Below are 24,849 nucleotides of genomic sequence, written 5' to 3'. Positions count from 1 at the left end.
CTCTGCTTTAGGGCATTCAAATTCATATCATATAAACCAATTTAAAATGACAGCAGCCTTTTTACATAGTCCGGCAATTTTAGGATGCAAAATGCAGGTGTACAGTAGGCTTCACAGCTGAGGTATTTGTGAAAGCACAAATGGGTTGTAACGTCTACTCTTAATTCCAGGTGTTGCATTTCCATTTGGAGTCTGTTACTGGTATCTGCTAATATTAGGACCAAATATGTAGCAGCAGGATTAATTCTGGATTAATTTTTAACTTTACATAAACTTCTGTGCACAAATGCAACCAAATTCCTTTTATCTTATTATTTTGGTAGAGCATCACCCGGGAATATATCTAATTATAGGTGATAATAAATGCGTTGGAGACATCAGACAATCACTGCATGTAAAAAATATGAAACCAAGCCCTACACATGACTACTTTATTTTACATTATGCTAATCTGTCCTGTTGCACTCTAAATAGGGGGACTACGCACAATATGCTTTTAATTTGGAATGGGTCATCCTGTAAATTGACAAAAAAGCAAATGTTGCATTTCAGTTGGAAATTTAAGGTCCCAGATTTTGGAGGAAGATTAGAGAGGCACAGAATCCAAGTTGCTTGAAGTCGAGTTTGAAGCAGGACCTGTCCAGAACTTTGCTGCCCATATTATTACTGCGCTTGATTTGCCAGCCAACTCGCCTGACCTGAACCCCATAGAGAATCTATGGAGTAGTGTATTTATTTTGAGATACTGGATTTTTTATTTCCATTGGCTGTATGCCGTAATCATCAAGATTGAAACGAAAAAGGCTTTAAATATTTTACTTTATGTGTAATAAATCTTGAATATATGAAGGTGTCACTATTTGATTAGAATTATGTAAAAAATTTAACCTTTCCATGATATTCACCTGTAAATGCAATGAAAAAGTTCCACTCTGGGAATTTTGGCAACTGACTGCAAAATTGTCGCTCTTTAAATGAGTCCCCATTACCGGTGTGCAAAGTCATGTGCCAATATGTGCCTCATGTCATCAAAACCTTCCTCTTTCAACATGGAATTTCATCACTTATTTCAAGCAAATATCTCCTCAAAAATGGTTAAATTTAAATTGTCTTGTTCCATTGGCACCATTTTTTGCAGTGTAAGGCAAGGCTGTGGGAAGCTTTACATGTAAAACGCTGTATTTGTATTTTCGTGTATTTAGGCTGCCTGGTAGCAGAGTTCGTAAAAATTAAACATACACTATATACTTTTTGAAAATGTGCATCAAACCTTAAGAGACCTTTCAACTGTCTGACTAGCATTGGCCTTGGGTGACAGCAGCAGATAATTCAACAATGTATACCGTGCCTTGCAAGCCTAAATCCCCCACTCCATTAATGACCCTGCGACTTGCCAACACCCTGAATTATTTCTTCTGCAGATTTGAAAGATAAAAGGGCAGTCCTGACAACATACCTTCTACCTGTGTTTCCAGCTATCAATGCCAGCCCCCCACCATTGGGGCCCATTCACAATCACCTATCACAATTAAACCCACCTCTGCCACTACAATGGAACTTTCAATCCTGGAGGGGGATGTTAACAGACTATTCAAGAGACAGAACCCCTGCAAAGCAGCAGGGCCTGGTGGTGTCTCCCCATCCACCCTCAAGCACTACGGTTCAGCTTTCAGCTTTCTGCTGTGTTTAGTGAAATCTTTAACAACTCACTGGAGACATGCCGCATCCCGGCCTGTTTCAAATCCTCCATCATCATCCCAGTCCCAAGAACTCAAGGATCCCAGGACATAATGACTACAGACCCGTCACCCTGTGCTCTGAGGTTATGAAGTCATTTGAGTTCTTTGTGCTGTCCCACCTCAAGACCATCACCGACCCACTACTAGATCCACTGCAGTTTGCAGATCCAACATATTTCTGGATGACACGGTCAACATGGCTCTCCACTTCATCCTCCAGCATCTGGACTCCCCTGGAACCTTTGCCAGAATCCGGTTTGTTCCCTTCAGCATAATTCCAGTTTTGCTCCTAGACAAGCTCTCTCAACTGGGAGTGCCAGAGTCCACAAGCAGGTGGATAACAGCCTTCCTGTCCAACAGGAAGCAACACATGAGGCTGGGGAAGCACCTGTCTGACCCCCTGACCATCAGCACTGTCTCCCCTCAAGGCTGTGTCCTGTCCCCCCTACTCTTCTCTCTGTACACCAACAGCTGCACCTCTAGCCTCTAGACCTATTTCTGATGGAGACAAGTGTGTCTACAGGTGGGAGATTGACCATCTGGTGTCCTGGTGCAGTCAGAACAACTTGGAGCTCAATGCCTTTAAGACAGTTGAGATGATAGTGGACTTCAGGAGAAGCCATCATCGTCTGGTAGGTGCATCATTCGCTCTGCAGAGACAGTGATTGGCTGCAATCAGCCGTCTCTACACAACCTACACACCTCCAGGACACAGATATGAGCAGCAGTTATTGTGGCTGATCATTCTCACCCTGGAAATGGACTATTCAGAGCTCTCCCCTCTGTCAGAAGGTTGAGGTCTATCAGGACCAAAACCTCTCGCCACAAGAACAGTTTCGTTCCTACAGTGGTAGGCCTCATGAACATGCCCAGACTAACGATAGCCTGCTCCCCACATACACACACAACCCTCAAATGGACAAATCTAAAACCCCTTCCCACATACACATACAACCCTCAACTGGACAAATCTTGCACCTTACATATTTTTTTGTTTAATGCTCAGTCTACAGTTTTCATACTCAGTACATTGTTCATATTCGTTTTTATTTCCCTTATTCCTTTTGTATAAATTGTTGCACCAGTGGGCCAGAACAAATTCCTTGTTTGTTGTCAAACTTACTTGGCAATAAAACTCTTTCTGATTCTGGGTATATTCAGTGAGTTTAAATTATAATTATGCTTTAGCGATTGCCTACACTTACAAAAATGAATTTCTAACGTCAAACTTCATATAAGTTCATTGCAAATATGTTAATTAATACTGTGTCACAAAATGTCGACATAACTAAACCCTATTGAGAAATATGACTCTGAGGGCCAGATCCAAACTCAGGTCAGGGGAATTTCACCAGAACATGATTTTAGGTCAAACTATTCCTTTAAGCTAATGTTAGTATTTTTGTTAACCATATATTGGATAATCTTATAGATTTGGAAGATAATTGAACTATTTTTACACATAACCTGTTTTCCCTCCCAAAAACGCTCTTATTAAGTGTGCAACCAAGGAAAGAAGGAAACCAAGTTGCTTGTGCACACAAAAGTTGAATATATTTGTTTTTGCTTTTTTATTTCCATACGTTTTAAAGGTACATTTCAAAATTCTGTTTTGTCTAAGTTAGTTTCCAAACTCTGTTTGCTCATTGCAGTTTTCTAGTTTTTTAAAAATATAAATAAAATTGGATAGAGCTGTTTGGGCACACATACATGTGTATGAATAACTACTAATAATAACTGTGTGCACATTTTACCCAAGGAAGACAGCAGCATCTTTCTCTGTTTTCTCTGTAGTTGTCTTGTGTAAAATGCACACACACCTTGAGACTGTCCTGTTTTTAATATTAAACTACTTATTTGACAAAAGTACTTTGTGGTCAAGTGTCTCTGTCTGATGTGAGATGTGTAAAAGAACAAAGGATTTAATTTACAGACAATCTTTGGTAATGTTCTGTTTGAGAAATAATACCAACCCAAAGACAACTGTGCATAATACAGGGGTTTTATGTACGCTAGTTGCAGCAGAAATATAATAGACTCAATCACAGAAATTCTCATTCCATCAGTTTGAAATGTAATACAGTTGAATAGACAACAAATCCTAACCTGCAATGAACTCAGCAATAAACCGAATGAACTCACAATTAATCAAACAAAACTAGGCCTGAGAAGTCCCAGAGTAAGCAGAATGTCAATCCCATTTAGTACTCTCTAAGAGGGTTTTTACTATATGATAGATTGACCGAACACAAATAAGTTTAAATAATGTTCATTTTCATTTTAAATAACGTTACGTTGCTTACCTGGTTGCAGGTGATGGTAGTGATATTTTTGGTGCCAGTTTGAGATGCTTTTAGCTGCTTCCCAACAATATTTTTTTTTCTGTTTATGGGGCTTAAAGGATTTACAGAACCATACTTCCAACGTCATGGCCTAATCCACTGCAAACACGCAGTGAGACGTTGTTCTTTCACTTCAGCATCTGCAAGGAGTATCAGTCAGAAAGGTGTGCCTCGTTACCTCAGGTGGGGGCTTGCAACAATTACTATTTTCATCCATGTGCACAATTTAAGAAATATATCTTAATCAAATCTAGAATCATGTTTTGTTCATCTTATAAAAAACATAAATTCTAGTGTACAAACATTGTCTTCTACCTTTTAATATTTTCCTATTTCCAGTATATATTTAGTTTTTTACACATATACAGTGAATTGTATATTAGTTCACTGTATTTTGCATACACTGTTTTGCACTGTTTGCAGAAGTGTTTTTTTGATGTGTATAAGTTTAACTTTACTGTTATAACATTTTTGCACACACTGTCAAACAAGGTGTTACGACAAACGTTTTTAAAATGTGTGGTTGATGAGGTGGCGCCACAGCAGATTGAGTATTGGGAAAAATTTTGGCTAGCCATGCCTCTTCCAGGGGTTCTGGGAGATTTGCTGCTTTGATTTGAAAAAGATAACATTAGTTTGAAAACATCTGTTGGATTCAAATTTGTAGATTATCCAAAACTAAAATGAATTAGCAAATTTCTCTCTGGGAATTTTCTAAAATCAGGTATGAAGCAACGCTTCCACTGCAAGCATCTACAACAATTCTTGAGAAAGAAACGTTACGTTTGTGTAATGCTATGCTCTTCCCCCTCCGTTTTACTCCAATGCAATATGTAGACATGGCTGTAGAATCCTCAAACTGAACTTGTCCACATTTCCCCCTATTTCAATTATGTCTATGTCCATCACATCACACTCTATAATTCAAATGAGCAAATTAAGAGTCTTGTTGGCATACGAGCATACAACCATTTACTGCAGCCTTACTGCAAACTGTGTATGTTACATGCAGATTGATTTGATCAGAGCGAAGGTAGGTGTGAGTTGTTCCCTCATAAAGGAGAGGATTGTCACTCCCCCATTTTGTCAAACTGGATATAAACGAAGACACAGCTAAGAGTACACAGACTTGTTTAGCACTTAAATGTCTCTTCTTATCTTCTTTTTTATATGTTATCAGGGTGTTAATAATTTTGAGACTGTTGTTTTTCAGGGTTTCAACTAGAAAGACAGACAGATACAGAGATAAAGGAGGAAGACACAAAGGAATAAACACAGTGTTGGAAGACAGACAGACGGACAGACAACCATGGCCTTTCCAGAGCAAGGGGCTGAGAAGTTTTACGTGGATAGGGTTGTATTGAATGAGCTTTCCCTGAACGATGTGGCAAGAATACGGACGTACTCCACCAAACCTCCCCTAAAGGAACGGGTAAAAGAATCTCTCAGGTAAGACAGTAACAGCCAACAAAGCACAAACTGGTTGAATCAACTTTGTTTAAACATCACTTTTCTACATGATATGAGAAATCTAATTATAAAATACCTTGGATTTTCAAAATGTAATCAACATAGGCTTATTTGTTTTGTGATTTTAAATTACAGACACCATACTCCTCAATTTAAATGTATTTTGTATTATTATTTTGAAATTAAATTATATATTACAAATAAAAAAACAATTTCTTGTATCAGGAATCCTCTTGTATCAGGAACCCTAAATTTGTTCAGGTGTTTCAATCAACTTCAAAACATACATCAAGTTGATGGGACTCCATATGCGTTAAAAGGTTGTGATTCAAATGAAGTGGCGGCTCCTGATTGGCTGTGTAGTTGGGACGGTGCCAAATATTGACAGTGTTTTTATATCGAAAGACATGTATTGCAATCCTTTCAAGCTATATATTATTGCTCAAATAGATAAAACATAAATCTACTAATCAAATTTCCTATGCGAAGAAATTATTTCTCATGCGAGATAGCTCCTGTTACAAACCAGCTTTCCAACCTTGACAGGCCGCATTTTTATCTTTGACAGTTGTAGCAATCCAGTTGACTGCTTTCAGCTATAGGCAAGGCATCTGCTCATAAGTTCATTTGAAAGACAAGTTTTCTGTTATCTCATATTTGAGAAAAACAAACAAAAAAAATAAGAAATAAAACACTAAGCATTATAGCCTGCTCATTTAAAATGATTGTGTCAAACTAAATTTAAATTGTATAGATGATTAATTATTTTATCATTAGCCTACATTAACCTACTTTTCATAATACATTTTATATTGCCTATTTACTAATGAATACTTTGTGAGACATTATATTCATGTCTTGCTACTGACTACCTATATATATAGTAGAAACAGGGAGATATAGTTCTTGCATTACAACTGCAGTACAATTAAAGCACATAAATCATCCAAATATGCAGCAAGATAAAGTATATTTTTTAAACTAAAAAAGAAAATAATCAAGTTATTATTTCCTTGCATTTTGGCGGGAATACAGTCCATCTTGCACTTAAAAGGGGCATTTCACCATACCACAGCTACTGAATGAACTAATTAATAATGCTTACTGTGATACATTTGTGTCATGTATTGGTCTGTTCATGAAATACCAGAACTTCCAGTATTTATAGCGAATGTAGATACCAGCAGTAACGAATACAACACAGGAACCAGGTGGAGTAGTTATGCAGAGTGTATACTTCAATGACCAAAAGGCAAAAACCTGGGTCAAGCAGGCAGTGTTTGGTTCACAGGAGATCTGAAGAGTACGGGACAATTCCAATATCCAGAAGGCAGAAACCGGGGCAGGCAGAAATTAAGGCACAGAGTTCAGATATGCAAAGGACCAAAACGGAGTTGAAGAATAAGGCAGAAAATGGTTGGTACACTAAATTAAGTCAAAAACCAGAATAATGGCCTTGCAGTTTTTATGATACCTACAGTACCCATCAGGCATGTGCACAGGTAAGGCTCAACCTGTACAGAGCACATGCTCCTTTGCTATTCAGTGTCCCTTTCCAGTTGACATGTGCCTCTCCGCCTTGGCGATGTGCATCACACATACAGACAGGCATACATCGTCTGTCTTTTTTACATGCGTCACTCACTCCGACGAGCATGCGTCGTCTGTTTTTTACACGCATCACTCACTCCAACACATCGTCCGTCCGTGTGCGCTGACAACTTCGCCCGCTTTTTCACATTCAGTACATGCCCCTTGGAAGGTCTGTGCCTGGCACTGGTACTCGTATAAGCAGTAGATCAATTCCCACAGCCTCTGTTTGTTTTAGCAAGAAGCAAGGCACAAAGCATTGCATTGAATTAGCTTATTTGTCGTCTTGGTCCTGATAAAACTATCCTTATGGAATTATCAAATACATTCTTCAATCCATATTTACATGTTAATATTACATATTTACTTACAACACAATGAGGTGCCAAGTCTTTACAGCTTTCAGGATGCGAAAAAGTTAGATAATCTAAATTTTCTTGATTCTGTGTGTCTTTGAGTGTCACTGATATTGTAGTAAGTCTTCAGCTCCTAGACATTTATTATGTAAACAATTGATATTCATCAATAATTAAATGCAAGAACTAAATGTACCAATATGAATCTGAATGCTGGATTTAACTCTGGATTCTTCAACCTTCCCTGGGAGATGTTTCCTGCCACAGGTGGGGGGAGCAGGTCACCAATCAGCAACGTTGTTCTGAAACCCTGATCAACCAAGACCTGTTTCTAGCTCCAGCTCGCTATGATGACAGTGACTGAGTGACTATGTTGTTTGCACTTCGGCACCATCTATGGAGAACTACAGCTCCGGAAAAAATTGAGATCAATGCACCTTTTTCTTTCCTTTCCAAAAAGGTATAAAGGAACGTTTTGAGTGAGGAATAGAAGTGTTCAATTTGCCGTGGTCTCTTAATTTTAACCCTTCTGTTCCTCACTCAAAAACTTTCTTGTCAACTTTTTTGGAAAGGAAAATGTTGAGTGGTCTCTTAATTTTAACCCTTCTGTTCCACACTCAAAAACTTTATTTTCAACTTTTTTGGAAAGGAAAAGGTTCAGTGGTCTCATAATTTTTTCCAGAGCTATACAGTACAATTAAGAATAGTGGAGGAATAGTTGGGGAATATACTCCTTTATATATGTCAATTAAATGTATAAAATTTTGTTCAATTGGCATTTTTCCATTGTGAATTCATGTAATTTTACCTTTCATTTTTCCATTGTGAATTCATGTTATTTGATCTTCCATTTTGTCCATTCATTTCTAATGATAATAATATCCATACGTGTAGGCAAAGTAAGAAAACACGCCATTCCGGTGCACATCCAGGTGACATCCAACCATAGATTATTGTCAATGGGCACAGAATGAGTCAGCCAGAAAATACCCACCAAATGAATGTTTCATACACTTTCCATACACTTTCTTAACAGGTTGGAGTTAGGATGTTATTTTTTCTAATCCTGTCTCAGAGCTCTACAGGCAATTCCGTCAACCCTTTTTGCTTGTTTCTGACATACACTGTTATACTGTGGGACCTTATATAGACAGCTGTGTGCCTTTTCAGCTTCATGTCCAATCAATGAATTTACCACAAATAGACTCCAATCAAGTTGTAGAAAATGTCAAGGATGATCCATAGAAACAGGATGCACTTGAGTGTAATTTTGAGTCATAGCAAAAGGTCTGAATACTTATGTAAAAGTCATGTTTGAGGTTTCTTTTCATACATTTGCTAAAATTAAACATAAAACTGCTTTTTCTTTGTCATTACGGTGTATACTGTGCATACTAATGAGGAAAGATGATGTACAAAAGGCCATAACAAAACATGTGAACATTGAAAGGGTCTAAGTATTCTGCAGATGCACTGTAATTTCAAGTTCATACTAACTCACGCTTGTGCAGGTCGTCTGGTAATAAAATAGGCTCAGTTCATCAGTTGAAACACAACAGCAAAACTCAGTGGGTATGTTTTTGTTTTCACAATTAGATGACGACATTGTATTCTGTTCTTCACCTCTCCTCCACTCCAACCCTTCCCCTGGTCCAGGTGTTCAGTGCCCAAGCTGAAGCGTTCTGTGCTGGGCTTTCTGCCTGTACTGTCATGGCTGCCCCGCTACTCACTGAGAGACAACGCCCTGGGAGACCTCACCTCTGGCATCAGTGTCGGCATCATGCACCTGCCTCTGGGTTTGTGCTTCATCGTCATCTTTGAATATACACACATGCACACACTGGGCGCACCACCCAGTGAACAAGTACTCCATTGTATTGGAATGAAAGGACCTGGCAGTTTACAAAACAGTGCCTTGTCTATTTTAGATGTTTATCATGGTGGGGTTAACGTCTCTATCAAACTTTGGAATTGACCTGTAGGGGCAATTGTGAACGCTATTAGATAGATTACAGTGTTTGGGTTGGAATGGATTTTGAGCCTCTGACTCCAAGTGCCCAGTTCAAATTCTGGCACTCCTATTTATTTTGTTTTGTTTTGTGCCTTTCCAGATCCATGACCTTAAGCTAAGCAGTCCGAATTAATAAAAACCTCACAACATACCCAGTCGTACAGTGGGATTTGGGAGACACCTATCACAGGCTCAAAAAATGATTTTTATTGAACTACAGCTTTGAAAACATATGTTGTCTATGAAATGTATTTCACTTGAAGTTAAGGTTAAGGAGTCCTACTACAATTACTGGAGTGGTGTCCTTAATTTATAATGAACTAAGATTGTGAAAATGTTAACACTCTGCCTGTCACAATAATCTGGGAAAAAGATCTGGAGAGTCTATGTATGGAATGAGTTAAGTCCATAGTATAAAACCATTTAAAAAAAAATATTAATCTAAAACCTGGACCATCCATTGATACATTGTAGACTTATTTCACTCCTGAGCGTAGATTTAAATGAAAGGTTGTGTATAATAATCAAATTATTCAGTTCTGTTTTTCAGTAATCGGAAGGCTAGGGCATGTATGACTGTAACTTGTCCTGGGGGACATATCTTCATTGATGATGCAACTGTTAAGAAAAACAGCAGAAAGTAGATTTCTGGAGTATATGTATCTGTAATATGCAGCTCCGGGAAAATTAAGAGACCCCTGCACCTTTTTCATTCCTTTTCAAAAAAGGAAGGAAGGTTTTGAGTGAGGAACAGAAGGGTTAAAATTAAGAGACCACTGCAAATTGAACACTTCTTTTCCTCACCCAAAACTTTCCTTTTCAACTTTTTTAGAAAGGAAAGAAAAAGGTGCAGTGGTCTAGTAAATGTTTCCGGAGCTGTAGTTACATGAGCTACCTAAGAGTATATACAGAATTTGTGAAGACTGAAGCCTGACATTGCTTTAACATTTCCCCAGGTTTAGCCTATGCTCTCTTGGCCGGTACACCCCCTGTATATGGCCTCTACACCTCCTTCTACCCGACACTAGTCTACTTCTTCTTCGGGACCTCCAAACACATCTCCATAGGTGAAACAGAATGGAAAGAATGGACAGAATTTCAATTTCAGAATCATTAAGTCAAGAGAATAGCAATTTCACTAATCTGATTTCCGTATCTTCCCCTCAGGCCCATTTGCTGTGACCAGTCTCATGGTTGGCATTGTAACAGAAACACTGGCCCCAAACAGCAACTACATGACACTAAATGGAACCAACGGGACTGCAGTTCTAGATAGCACAGCCCTTTATAATGATAGAGTACGGATAGCATCCAGCCTCACTGTGCTGTGTGGGATCTTTCAGTTTGCCATGGGCCTTTTGCAGGTAGGTTTCATTGCAACGTACCTGTCGGATCCCCTGGTACGTGGCTACACTACAGGAGCATCTATACAAGTGGTCCTCTCCCAACTCTCAAACACCTTCGGGATCAGTACTTTGCTCTACACAGGACCGTTGTCTCAGATCTATGTGAGTATACACATAGAAATACACAAACACTACATTTCTTTACCTCTCCTACTTGTCAATTTCCACCCCTCTCTCTGTCCTTTCAGCTCCTAATAGACATCTGTAGGAAACTGCCATTGACTAACATTGGGGCTGTGGTGATCACTCTGGTGGCCTTGGTGGTCCTCATAACCGTCAAAGAACTCAACACCTGCTTTGCGAAGAAATTGCCTGCACCAATTCCAATAGAACTCATAGTGGTAAGTCATGAAAGGATGATCCCTAAAGGCCTTAACCCTGTAAGTCCTTAAAACACATTCAGTATTTTGACCCACACTTTTGTCTGCTTGGGTTCCTTGAACGTATGTGTACATGACGAATATCTATGAGGAGATTAGTGTCTAAAACATGTTTTTCAAATGAAGACATCAAATCTATGAAACAACACATATTGAGTCATGTTGTAAATAAGAAGGGTTAAACAAATCACAATACAGTGTCTAAAACATGTTTTTCAAATGAAGACACCAAATCTATGAAACAACACATATTGAGTCATGTTGTAAATAAGAAGGGTTAAACAAATCACAATGGTAGGGTTGGTACAGACGACCATCATTATGTATGTACTGTAGTAGTCCATAAGCAAAGAGAGAACAGTCTATCATTACTTATAACCATAAAATTCCGGATCATTTCAAAAACCTTGAAAGTTTGTTCAGTTACAGTCGCAAAAACCATCAAGCACAATGATGAAAGTGGCTGTCCTGAGGCCCGATACAGGAAACGAAGACCCAGCGTAACCTCTGCTGTAGAGGATGAGTTCGTTATAATTACCCGCCTCAGAAATAATTTTAACGTTTCAACGATAGCAGCCTAAATAAATGCTTCACAATGTAACAGACACAATTCAACATCAACTGTTCAGAGGAGACTGCATGAGTCAGGCCTTCATGGTCAAATTACTGCAAAAACATCACCACTGAAGGACATCGATAAGAAAAAAAGACTTGAGGAATAGACATTAGACAAGTGGAAATCTGTCCTTTGGTCTGATGAGTCAAAATGGGAGATTTTTTTCAACCGCTGTGTCTTGGTGAGACGTAGGTGTGCATTGTAAAAAGATGAGTATAAGTATAACATATTGTCTGATACCTTCAGTCATGTGATCTAATGTTCCCCCTGGATATCTCCCAATGACAAAACCATACATGGTTGGAAATTATATTTTACTCAAAAATACATAGTATTACAACTGAACAGTGGATGTTATGGTGTTGATGTTTATTTATGTGTGTGTTTGTATGTTGCAGATCATATTTGCAACAATTATCTCCTACTACAGCAACTTGAACGGTCTGTACAAAGTGGCCGTGGTTGGACAGATTCCTAAGGGGTAAGTGTTTATGAGTGTGAGCATGTGTGTGATGCCAATTTAGCCAAATTTGACCATGGTCCAAAATAAATCTGTTCTAATTTGGTTTCTTAGCTCAGTGAGTCAGTTTGGACTCAACATTAGCCAGCAGCATTAAACTGCCAGCAGCATTAGCCTGCATTAACCCAACACAAGCTTGTAGAACATCTTCATATGGGTGCTATACTGATTATGAGCGTGTGGATGACGCTATTTGAGGTCTTACTAAAAAATGTCATTGCACTACAATCTAGAGACACTTGGTTCCTTGGAATGTGTTTCTATGAGACACAAAACTAATTCTCATTTCAATGTAGATCCAAAGTTTTAACCTCTAGTATAAAGGTAGTCATTGAGAAGTGTTGATGATGGGACCATCTGGAAATACACCAGCTATTGCTGGTCATTTAATCTCCCATTTCTCATTGTCTCCAGATTACTGGCACCACGTAATCCTGACATCAGTCTGTGGGGCTCGGTGGCTGGGAGTGCATTTTCTCTGGCCATAGTTGGCTATGCCATTAGCATCTCGTTGGGCAAAACCTTTGGTCTCAAATATGGCTACAAGGTGGACAGCAACCAGGTGGGTCACACAACAACTTAGACCACTCAGTTAAAGAGTATTTTGCAATCCTATTAAAATTATGTTATTTCGGTACTTTGATAGGTACAATAACCACTACAAAATTGTTATCATAAATGTGCATTGCAATTTTGATAAAAGTCTCCCCATTTTAATTTCTGGCATTTTGTTGGCGGGAAAAAAGCATATACCTATCTCCATAGATCTGTTTTGCTCACCAGTTAGAATATTTTCCTCATAGAATTCTACTCCATGATGATGCAAAATGTCATCTTGAGCATCATTGCACTAATTCAATTGATATCTATCTTACTGCCGTTGTCAATTTTTGCATTAAGCCTATTGCAATGTCTCTTAATTCAGCTTCCCAAGAAACCCAGCAGTCAGACAGAAAGGGATTGTTTGAAGTCAAGTAACAATCAAATCAATAAAATTTTTTATTTTATTGGATTAGCCAGCTTTACCCTGTTTGCTACTTAATGTTATGCCACGTTTTGTACTGCACATGGATTCACTGCTGTTGGTAATGATTGTGGCAAAAGTGGCCAGGTGGGATTGTTAATATGAGACATGAAAGTATTATGGTTATTAATGAATGTAAAGTGCAAGGCCGTGCCATAGATTGTATTAAGCTAATAAGCTAAAAAAAATAATCAGCATTATCCTATATTTATTTGCTGTTATTGGGGTTCATATTTTATTATCTGATTTAGATGACACTTAAATACAACCCCGTTTCCAAAAAAGTTTAGATGCGGAGAAATGTAAAGAAAAAGACATGCCCATTTTGAATTTGATGCCAGCAACACATTTCAAAAAAGGTTGTGACAGGGGCATGTTTACCAGACCCATTCACAGACCTCCGGAGGGGCAGGGGCCAAACCCAATAAAGGGCACCCCTGCCGATTACATTTCTAATTTTTTTTATTTTGCTCTTTAATAACTGTGACACCTAGAACAAGTTATCAAGTTAACAACTGTCAAATCACTTCCAGGACAGGAAACTAGCCAAAGCACTGCACATGCATGGTTTGAACCTGACCACAACCTCCAGCATGTTTGCACTGCAACAATCAAAAAGAGCAGAGTCCCAATCGGGTCACTAAAGCACAGCAGCATAGTTTGCATAAAAAGCAGTGGGCAAGCCTTTTGGTTCAAGGCCCAAATAGGGATTTTGAAGTTCAACGGAGGGCTGCACATATTTTTTTTATGTAAAATGCGTTGGTCAAAATCTATTGGCTGGCCAGAAAATACCATAATTTAAGAAAAGTAATAATTATTATATACTTAATAGAGGATTCAAGTGCTTTAATAACCACAAAAAACATAAATTGAGCCTGATTGAACTGTATTTATGATTACATTTGGAAATGTATATGCCATAATGAACAGCAGCCAGAATCAATACATTATATATCTTCTGTCTTCTAACATGACTGTAGAAAGGATGAACAAACCAGTCTGATAAATAAATGTATGGTATACTCATTTCTGAATACAAATGTATCTACCTACCAAGAGGATGTGATGCAGCCTAATGTTACAGATTTGTTAAGTTAATGTAGCTACGGTAGCAATGCACTAATGCACTATTTATTATCTATTTCAGTTTTTAGAGGATGAACTTTAGACTGTCAGACATGGAGGGCAAAAACAGCAGCCAGAAGAATTGGTTAATGCGGTCACCAGTAAACCAGTGTATGTTGTATGTTTGCTAGCTAACTGCTCATATGCTGATGTAATGATATGTAGCTGTAACAGACTTACCTAGCCAAAATGCTTGAATTATGAGCTAACCACTAACCAGCCAGTGGGCAGCGCATTACACAGGATGCGTGGTAAGTTTCAAGTTAGGCAAAACCATTTAGAAGGAGAGGGGTGTTGTGTTTTTCACTTGGGTGTCAATTCTTCATGTTGCTATGTAGCCTACTCTTTGGTTATTTTTAGAAAAATATGATATTCTTAAAAAAACATCCAGACATAAGGGCAATTTGTCAATGGCAGGGTAGAGGGGCAGGGGGCGTCACCCCTTTTTGTTGCATCCTCTTCTTTTAACAACACTGTAAGTGTTTGGGAATTGAGGAGACCAACTGCTGTAATTTTGAAAGTGACATGTTTTCCCATTCTTGGTTGATATAGGATTTCAGCTGCTCAACAGTTCGGCTCTCCTTTGTCTTATTTTTCATTTCATAATGTGCCAAATGTTTTTAATGAGAGACAGGTCTGGTCTGCAGGCAGGCCAGTTCACCACCCAGACTCTTTTACTACAGAGCCATGTTTTTTTAATATGTGCAGAATGTGGTTTGGCATTGTCTTCCTGAAATAAAGCAAGGAAAAAAAAAAAATCTGGATGTCTGGAAGTGTTGCTCCAAAACCTGTTTATATTGTTCAGCATTAATGGTGCCTTCACAGACGTGCAAGTCACCCATGCCATATGCACTAATGCACCCCCATACCATCATGGATGCTGGCTTTTAAACTGTGCACTGATAACAAACCGGGCGGTGCATCTCCTCTTTAGCCCGGAAGACTGCTCCCTAGCAGTTGAAGGCCCCCTAGTGGTTCGTGGCCCTAAGCGGTCGCTTATGTCAATTACGCCTGGAGCGGGCCCAGGATGCAGCAACATTGTGTTCACAGACAATCATTTTCTGCTCCATGCAGTGATTAACACACAGAATCATGTCTGTTTTTAATGCAGTGCTGTCTGAGGGCCCAAAGATCACGGCCACCCAATACTGGTTTTCAGCCTTGTGACTGCATACAGAGATTTCTCCAGATTCTCTAAATCTTTTAATTAGATTATGTACGGTAGAGGATTAGATCCCCAAATTCCCTGCAATTTTCCATTGAGAAATGTTATTCTTAAATTGTTAGACTATTTGCGTGTGCAGTCTTTCACTGAGTGGTGACCCCTCCCCATCTTCACTTCTGAAAGTCTCATACTGTTATCATTCTAAGTACTATTGGAGGATGAATAGGCCATTTCTGTCTCTCTCTGTGTAGGAGCTGATTGCCTTGGGACTCTGTAACACAGCGGGAGGATTCTTTCAATGTCATTTCATCACCCCTTCTTTGGCCCGCAGCCTCCTCCAGGAAACCACTGGAGGCAAGACACAGGTAGTACATACATACGTGCATTCACATCCACTGTCTGTCTGCCGGTCAATTCTATACACTTTCATTCATTTTCTCAGGTGACTGGGATTGTTTCTGCAGTGGTTTTGCTGATCATCATCCTCGAAATTGGGCCACTTTTTCAGCAGCTTCCAAAGGTATCTATTACCCCCCCATGGAAAAAGATAAACATAAACAACCCCAAAAACACTGATCTGTGTGTGTTTGTGCCCTCTAGGCTGTCCTGGCCTGTATCATTTATGTGAACATGAAAGGAATGTTTATGCAGTTTTCGGACATTCCTGCACTCTGGAAGAGCAACAAAGTCGACCTGGTGAGAGAAGCACATTTATACACATCACTTTAATCTTCTCCATGTCCTAAAACTTACACAATACTGATTAACGTTAAGCATGACTGGGAAATCCCCTATTGCTTGTGTCTCTGCTACCCCCTAGATGGTGTGGTTGGTAACACTGGTGTCTGTTGTGCTGCTGAATCTGGATATTGGTCTGGCTGTATCCGTTGGCTTCTCTATACTTACTGTCATCTTCAGAACGCAGCTGTGAGTCTTTTTTTGTTTTTTGTTTTCTCGTAACAGTGAGAGATTCAACTTATTTTCCTTCTCATTGTGCTTAGTCTTCAGGGCATATTCCCTGAGGGAAAGAACAAGGTACCACACAACTTCCATAATAAATCAAAAAGGCCAACAGAAGTGTCAGGCTCAACTGAAACAGTGTCTTCCAGGAGATATACCAGTAAAATAGCAGTCTGACCTACCCTAATCCAAATCCACAGAAAGCTAGAGGAGGATTACTATCTCAAACTGAATTTGTCAAATAAGCAGAACTCTAGAATCTGGTCCACATGGATGCATCATTTCCACACAGGACACAGGGCATTCAGCCTCTGTTGATTATCTATTTCAAAAGGGGGAGGTGAAGGAGGGGGCGAGAAATCATAATCTGGCATGATTTAACCATAATCTGAGACGTGAAGGCTGCATTAGTGTACAATGTCACAATGGAATTGCTAGTTAAAATTTCTGGAAATCACCCAGGCTAGAGCCATCAGCAGGGAAATCTGAATTGAATGTTTCAGGTTGGTTGTCATTGAAAATGTAGAATTGGTTCTCAACCAACCTGGATAAATAATGATTGAATAAGAAATGATTATGAGAATTGACTGATTCTAACCAGACAAAGGGAGGCACATACATACAGTGAGGAATAGTTTGCAAATATTTGGTTGAATCCCAAACTCTGTTCCCAGTTTGGGAATCCCAAACTTGCTATTGCTATTGCTGTGCCATATGTATGGAACTTAACCAAAATTGCTTCCGCAAGTTGGAATAAAACATCTACTAAATTACTAAAATGTGAATGCTAAATTTGGGACATTACCCAAAGCCGCATTAAAAGACAGACAATACAACACTATTGTCAGTCACTGAAAGTTTGATGCCGCATGGCCTGACTTGTGAACCCGTCTTTTTTTCCTTTCCATTTGCCAACCACGACAGTCAGGCTTGTATATTTAGCACCTGGAGGACAGGGCTTCGGTGAGAGGGGAAGTTCTTGTGGCCTTCTCAATGCATGATGTTGTGTGTTCAGTGGATGACCCAGATGTGCTCAAACTGATCGTGTTGTACCGTAAGTCTGATTGGCCAACTGGAACCTCTATCCCTTTCTTTCCTAGACCACGTTACTCTATCCTGGGGCAGGTTCCTGGGACTGAGCTCTACCTGGAAATGGACGCATATGAGGAGGTGAGACTCTAGAGCTCAATATAGAATAAATGGGACTGTAGGTTAGTCAATGATGTTTTGAAAGACCATCTATCAAAACCCCCTTGTTTGTGTTTGTTTGCCCCACAGGTGAAAGAGATACCAGGTATCATTATCTTCCGTTCCTCCACCACAATTTACTATACCAACGCTGAGCTATACCTGGATGCATTGCAAGAGAAGGTAGTGTGTGTGTGTGTGTTAGTAATACATGCGTAGACTCGTAACTTGCAGTCCTCACAGGAATGGTTGGTTTTGAGTTGAATTAAACAAACCCAATGCATAAAAACATCCATTACTATGTACATCTTTGTTAATTCATATCCTAGCTTGCAAATTTGGTTCATTCAAATTTGTGGAAACCTACGGTTTGACATTGGTTAAGGGTAGTAAGCCTTACATTTCCTAAAAGGTCATTAGTTTTGTGAAGCAAAGGAATTTAAGGAAATATTTTGTCTTGTAATGTTTACCCATCTGAGATTGGTTGTATGTCCCACCTGCCTCATTTCAAATCTATTTAGTTTTTAATTCTGTGCCCCATTTTGGTCTCTGATAGAGAAACACAGTAAACCAATAAAGACGGGCAACGGTACAAAAACGGCAGGTTAAAATAAAAGGCAGGCAGAATAGTCAAAAAGGGTTAGCTGGAGTAGGTACACCAAGAAGGCGAAAACAGAATAATCTAAACATGCTTAGTATGCTGGTAACAAGTGACAAACAACAATACCTCACGATGAGGGAACAGAATTGAACAAACTAAGTGGGGAACGCTAAGTGGGAACAGGTGTGTGACACAGGTGGGATACAAAACAAAGGACAGAAGCTACATTCAAGATAACAGAAAATAACAAACAGAAACCAAAATACAAGAACATCGAAAAAACGAAAAGAAAAACCACAGAACAGGCAGACCTCACATTAACTATGTAACTAAATAAATTAGTTAAGTGCCTAAAACTGCTATTTGCTGTATTTTCCTTTCTTTCACAGACTGGAATTGACGTTGGGAAGCTGCTGAACCAAAAGAAGAAAAGAGAGGATAAACAAATGAGACTTGCCAAGAAAGAAGAAAAAAAAGCCAAAAAGGAGGCCAGGAAACTGGTATTACACATGTATTATACACACATAAGTCTAGCAAATATTCACATACACACATACTGTACATATATGAACACTGTGTTTTTAAGGAATCTCCTCTCTCCTTCCCCTTTCATTCCCATAAGCGTTTGAATGGACAACTACCCAATGGAACAGTCCATCCAGAGAATCAAGGGGATGTAGAGATGGCTTCCTCAGACCTGAATGGGAACCAGTTGGCCATTGTCTATAGTGAAAAAGCCCAAAATGGACAGGTGTGTAGCCTACAGAAAACACTTTGGACAAGAATCAGGGCATAGGAAACCTTAAATAGTTTGACCCACATTAGAAATAAATGAGAAATGGTCTGAGACCACCAATGTAAAAGGAAATTAAGTGAGCAATAATTTGAACATGGGGTTTAAAGTCATTCAGAATGGTTCGCATACCTTCCTGTAGAGGAAATGTCACTGTCAATGTTTGTCTTATATTTCCTAAGTTGAAGCTCAGCCATGATTGATTTCTGAGTAAATAAAAGACTACTTTCAAATAATCTAAAAAAAATAAAAATAGATGAAAGTACCTGGCAATCAAAAAGGCTAAAGCAATCGAGTGTGATGTATAAAATGGGCCTGCATTTATTGATGTGGGCTGTGATTATTGTAAAAACACGCATTAATTGAAAAGTCAAGTGAAAAATGGCAATACGACACTGGTTGACAAACATAGACACAGTTCAGTAACTGGTTGTTGTTTACTTCACACAGTAACCAGTAGTATACCATAAAAAACATATTATTTAACAGCCCAGCATTTCATGCCATAAAAGAAAGCAGGGTTATCCACAAAAAAAACATCCTTCCTGATATAACATTGTTGCACATCACCCCCACCTCGGACCAGTATCCTTTGAACAATGTGGTTTTAGAGTTTAGGCTGGCCTATTGAAACACATACTAAATATGCAGAAGCGTTTCTGGGCAATCTGGCGCCCTAGGCGAGATCTCTAAATGTTGCCCCCCCCCCCCCCCCCCCCCCCCCCAAAAGAATAAGAAATAACACTTCTTACTTTTACTTTTATAAACACAAAATAAATACAAGTGCGATAACAGGTGTACAAAAAATCTTAACAATAAAGGAGAATCAACATACTGTGCTGTTAGAAAAAATAAATAAAGACAAAATAAAACAATATTTACTAATGTACAATCAAAAATTTAACGACAGGTGCATAAACTGGATTCAAAAAAGACACTCAAAATCGTATTATGTGTGCTATTACAGCAGATGAAGGGCAGTTTCTGTCTTAAAACTGGACACGCTTTGATTTCCTTGCTGCAAAACTATCAATGATATCGTCACTGGTGAAACAATTTTGGCAGTAATACTGATAGCTACAAATCTATATGAGGTGAGAATAATTTGTGTTTTAACTGAGTAGCTAGGTAATTAACGTAGTCAAGCAAACAAACGACAAGTACCTTAATGTGCGTTACACTGGTGACTGGCCTGATCTGTCTCCTTGCTGAAATAATTTGTTTCTCGCGCAGTACACTAATTGGGTGAGCGACTGTTGTTTCGAATATAGTAATGAGGTCTGTAGCTCTGCGTATGACTATGCGTCCTGTGTTTCTCAAATCGCATGCAGAAAATAGCACATCGAGCTAAAAATCCTTTAGAAAGATGGTCTATCCCGACAAATTATATGTAATTTGTCGAACAAAACGTTTTGATTATATATTTCTTTTTCTTGACGTGACATGAAAGATTTTGCCATGGAAAGACGACATGGTGAAATTAATCTAACGGAATCACGGGGCTACTTATTCTCAGAGGGGATTGATTCCAGTCGTGATGGTTCTTCATTGGTAGCAGCATCTTCTTTGCCTCTCCCCAAAAACGATTTGAGAGCCTCTGTCATATTTGATTGCAAAATATATAATTCTAAAGTTAAAATGTTCAGAATAAAGATACATCTGGCGGCCAATTCAGATCAGTGATTTGCAACGAGATTAGATGCAACTTGCGAAAGAATCCCCGACGTTCTAAAACCACTAGTGCACTTGACTTGGCAATAAGGTAGGTCCCCAGGGGCTTCAAACGCTCTGCACCCACCGTTCACACCTGGCCCCGCCCTGCCTCACCATCTCCTGAAACATCAATATCATCTCACTCATAACAAATAAATAAGTCTTAACATATATATATATATATATTAGTAATAACTAAAACTACATATGGATTATTTTCCCCAATATGTATAAATATATGTTATTTATTTTATATTTTTTAGGGCGGGTAGGGCGCCCCCTAGGCGACCATCTAGGTTGCCTATGCCTCTAAACGCCTCTGTACATATGTGTATTTAATCAGAGATTGATACCATGTGTCTCTGTCAATCCAAGATCAACAGGGCCTTTGAGGAGGGATCTGAGACCGGTATTAATGTGAACGATAATAAGAAGTCCACTGGTGAAGGAGAAAGGGAGATGGGGGAGAGCTCCAGTCAAAACACACACACCATCATCCTGGACCTGTCCAGAGCCAGCTTTATTGACACGGTCACTGTGAAGACACTGAGAAATGTATGTGTGTGTGTGTGGGGGGGCTCATGTGAGGGAGATTTGGTTTCCAATCACATTCCAAAGTGTCTTTGTATGTGATAAGAGTGTGTTGTTCTGTGAGTAGGCAGGTCCTTATTTGACCTTTACCCTCTTTAATTGGCTCTTATTTTTTACAGATTTTCAATGACTTCAAAGGGATTGGCATTGACATTTGTTTAACTGGGTGCCAAGGTGAGTTTGTCTTAACTGGGGTCATCTAGTCTTATCTTATGTTGCTCAGACCAAAGATAAACATTGCCTTGAAGTGTAATGTATATTAAACATTGTTATTAGGACATAGAAAGACAGAAACTCTGTGCAGATGACATCATGGAACTTCCAGTTGAAATTTCAACTATTTGTCATTGTAGTGGGACTACATGTGATAAAACAGATTTTTAGCAAGTGTCACGTCCTGGCTCGGCAGGCCTGCCTGTTAGAGCCAACGCCCTCCCTCCCTCATTTGAAGCATGGATGCCTGTTCATTGTTTTTATTGCCCTCAACTGTTTCTGATCACTGCCCCTACTTACGTTCCTTCTTATTTCATGTGTCTTGTCTGTCACTGTTCTGGTGGTTAGTGGTGTTTTCAGTTTCTGTTCTAAAGTTCTGTTCCGTTTTATTTCTGTTTCTGTACAAAGTCCTCCGTTCTGCCTGCGGCTGTGTCCTGCCTTCATCAGCAACATTCCAGCAAGTTTGTTGATAGCTTGTAACCATTACTGCAATATGGCTATTTATTTGACAGTCCACGTCAAGTCCCCAAACAATTGGCAAGCAAAACAAAAAATGTTACAGAATAGATACAATTTCCTGGGCACAAATTCACCATTAGCAAGTTAACATCAGAAATGATTTCAAATGTGTTTTTGCTGGTGTTTGTATTGAAGTTATTTCGCTGTTATGTCAGCATTTCTGTTTTGGCATTATTCTGGCCTCTTTTAAGCCCAGTAAATTGGACACTGTCAATTTTACTTGAATAACCTGGGTCATCCATACAGCAGGAAAAGAATGGGGATCCATATTGGCAGGTGGGATGAGCACTATGTGGGTTTGGAAATTCTTCCTGCAAACTCACTGAAGTATCCAGTTAGTTTTTGTACCTTTAAAATACATTTGCCCTAGAACCCCCTCAGCTTTTTTCAGCCTCTGTGCCTTTTTGGTTTTGAGCCTTGAATGCTTTTTTTCTGACGGCTGCTAGTTTCCTTTAAATTATAACTTTTACATAGCCTAGTGATGGGTAAATTGTCTAACCTTGTTTGTCTCTACTCCAGTCTGTGTGGTGGAGCAGTTATCCATTGCAGGCTTCTTCTGTGAGTCAATCCCTAAAAGCTGCCTGTTTGCTACTGTCCACGATGCGGTGTTACACAGCCTCCGGGTGCACGGGGACAAAGACAGACCCGTCTATGACAATGCTCTGGTGAGTGGAACAGACTTGACCTTTTCTTTAAAAATCTGCAGTTTTCTAATGATTATCTATGGAAGTGATTTATGGAAATCAATACATTGATTGATTCCTATCCCATAGTCCTCCTGACACTGTCTTCTCATCTATTAGGACACAGCCTTCTCCACCAAGATGTAACCAACTGGAGTCACTTTGTTCCCCTCTCACACAAACTTCCTCCTTCTCTTCCCCCTTCCTTCAATGTCCCATCAACTCTGTGGTTTCCTGTTGATTCAGAACCACAACAAGCACCTCCACAACATGAGAGTCAGTTTCCATGGAGAGGCTGCAACAAGCTTTTGGTTACAGTATATTATAATATGGTAGCCTAGAATATGTCACTGATTGAGAGTGAGAGACAGGTACTCAGACAGACAAACTGACAAAGAGATAAAAGAAGGAAAGTGACTAAAGAAAAACAAATGGAGACAGGGAAGAGTGAGGTGGGAATTAAATGATGCAACACTAGACAGATAGGAATTTGTATTTATATCAATGGGTGGTAAAAAGGGGGTGATAGGTGAGTGTAATAAGAGAACTAAAGTCACAAAAAAAAGAGTTGTTAAAGAGAGTTTTGATATTTGACCTGTAAGTGTGTGTGTACTGTTGATTCAAGATTGTTCCAATTTCATTTTATGTTTAAAAGGGTCATTCAATCATTGTGTCCCATGAGGCCATATTTTGACACTATCTGAGGTGATCCCCCAGCACGTATAGCTCCGGAAACAATTAAGAGACCACTGCACCTGTTTCTTTCCTTTCCAAATAAGAGTATCCCCTTAATTAAGTTATTAAGTTATTTTGTTTGTAATTCACAACAAAAAAACTAAAAACATTTTGATAGACATTGATAGACAACGCCAATATATTATAGTAAAACAATTATTCTTTCTGAATACACAGCCACTGTATCACAAATGTTTTATCAGCAATTTGACATTTTTCCTAATCAACAACATTTAATAAATACCTGATTATATGTGAGACTTTATATTGTAAAACCTTATAACATGCTGTTTTGGATGCTGTACTGTTTGGATGCCGTTTGGTTTGTCCCAGATCAGATCCTCATGTCTTTTTATGATGTTTGAAAGTAATAACTAAGAGAGTTGATTTATCTAAGATAAGATAATGACAGGTTTTTCCATGTGGTAATGTTGATTATGTGCTCTGTGCATATGTAAATACACAATCAAACAGAAATGAGTACATCAAATATACATTTTGAGAGTATCTTTAAATATATTAATATATTTGTATAAATAGTAAGCCATAATAATTGCAATTAAATAATTCTGTCTCTGCCTGCATTTCCCCCCTATTTTTGGTTACTTGTTTCTGATTGTTCCTCAATTTATTTTTTCGACAGTTCCAAGGGTTAACACAATTATTCTGTGTGGGTGGGATTTAGAGAGAGGCAGAGATTATACATCTCCATTGTTCGACCAACCAGGCAGCGTTAACCAACGATCCAGTTTGTTAGGTCCTAGCTCTGCAAGATAATAGGGCAAAAGATGCAAAATTAACTAGCACCCTCAGAGAACTTGCTATGAACGTATTTGTTGCTGTATGAGTGCCTTCATCTAGATATCTATGACATTGCACAACCGGTAATACAGACAGTACGGTACTCTTTGGTATCACTGGCGTAGCGGGAGGGGGCTCTAATAAAGACAGATTACACCCCGGCCCGGAGTCACCACGCTACACTGGTGCTTGGTGTATCCAGTATTAAACAATAACTTGTTATTGGGATGTAAATTGTAGTTTTAACCTTGGTGAGTGACGTCAAGAAGGCTTTAGTCCTTGCATGTTAGGCTCATTTTTTTTTTAGA

The 24,849-nt window shown here is 39.0% G+C and overlaps 1 protein-coding gene across 1 annotated transcript; it reads left to right on the top strand.

Moving 5' to 3' along the window:
* The first annotated feature begins 5,226 nt into the window (after positions 1-5,226).
* Positions 5,227-24,224, top strand: LOC105013874 (solute carrier family 26 member 6). The gene is made up of 19 exons (XM_010875711.3): positions 5,227-5,530; positions 9,154-9,293; positions 10,465-10,575; positions 10,676-11,016; positions 11,103-11,255; positions 12,309-12,391; positions 12,845-12,992; positions 15,996-16,109; positions 16,187-16,264; positions 16,345-16,440; positions 16,565-16,671; positions 17,805-17,874; positions 17,983-18,075; positions 18,883-18,993; positions 19,116-19,244; positions 21,375-21,554; positions 21,710-21,764; positions 22,842-22,987; positions 23,126-24,224. Exons 1-19 carry the CDS (start codon positions 5,391-5,393, stop codon positions 23,150-23,152), a joined length of 2,322 nt encoding a protein of 773 aa, XP_010874013.1. The 5' UTR covers positions 5,227-5,390; the 3' UTR covers positions 23,153-24,224.
* The last annotated feature ends 625 nt before the right edge of the window (positions 24,225-24,849 follow it).

The sequence above is a fragment of the Esox lucius genome, chromosome 12, assembly GCF_011004845.1.
Source record: "Esox lucius isolate fEsoLuc1 chromosome 12, fEsoLuc1.pri, whole genome shotgun sequence".
Lineage (NCBI taxonomy): Eukaryota > Metazoa > Chordata > Actinopteri > Esociformes > Esocidae > Esox > Esox lucius.
The sequence above is the reverse complement of the archived record's forward strand: the minus strand, read 5'-3'. Positions and strand labels throughout refer to the sequence as shown.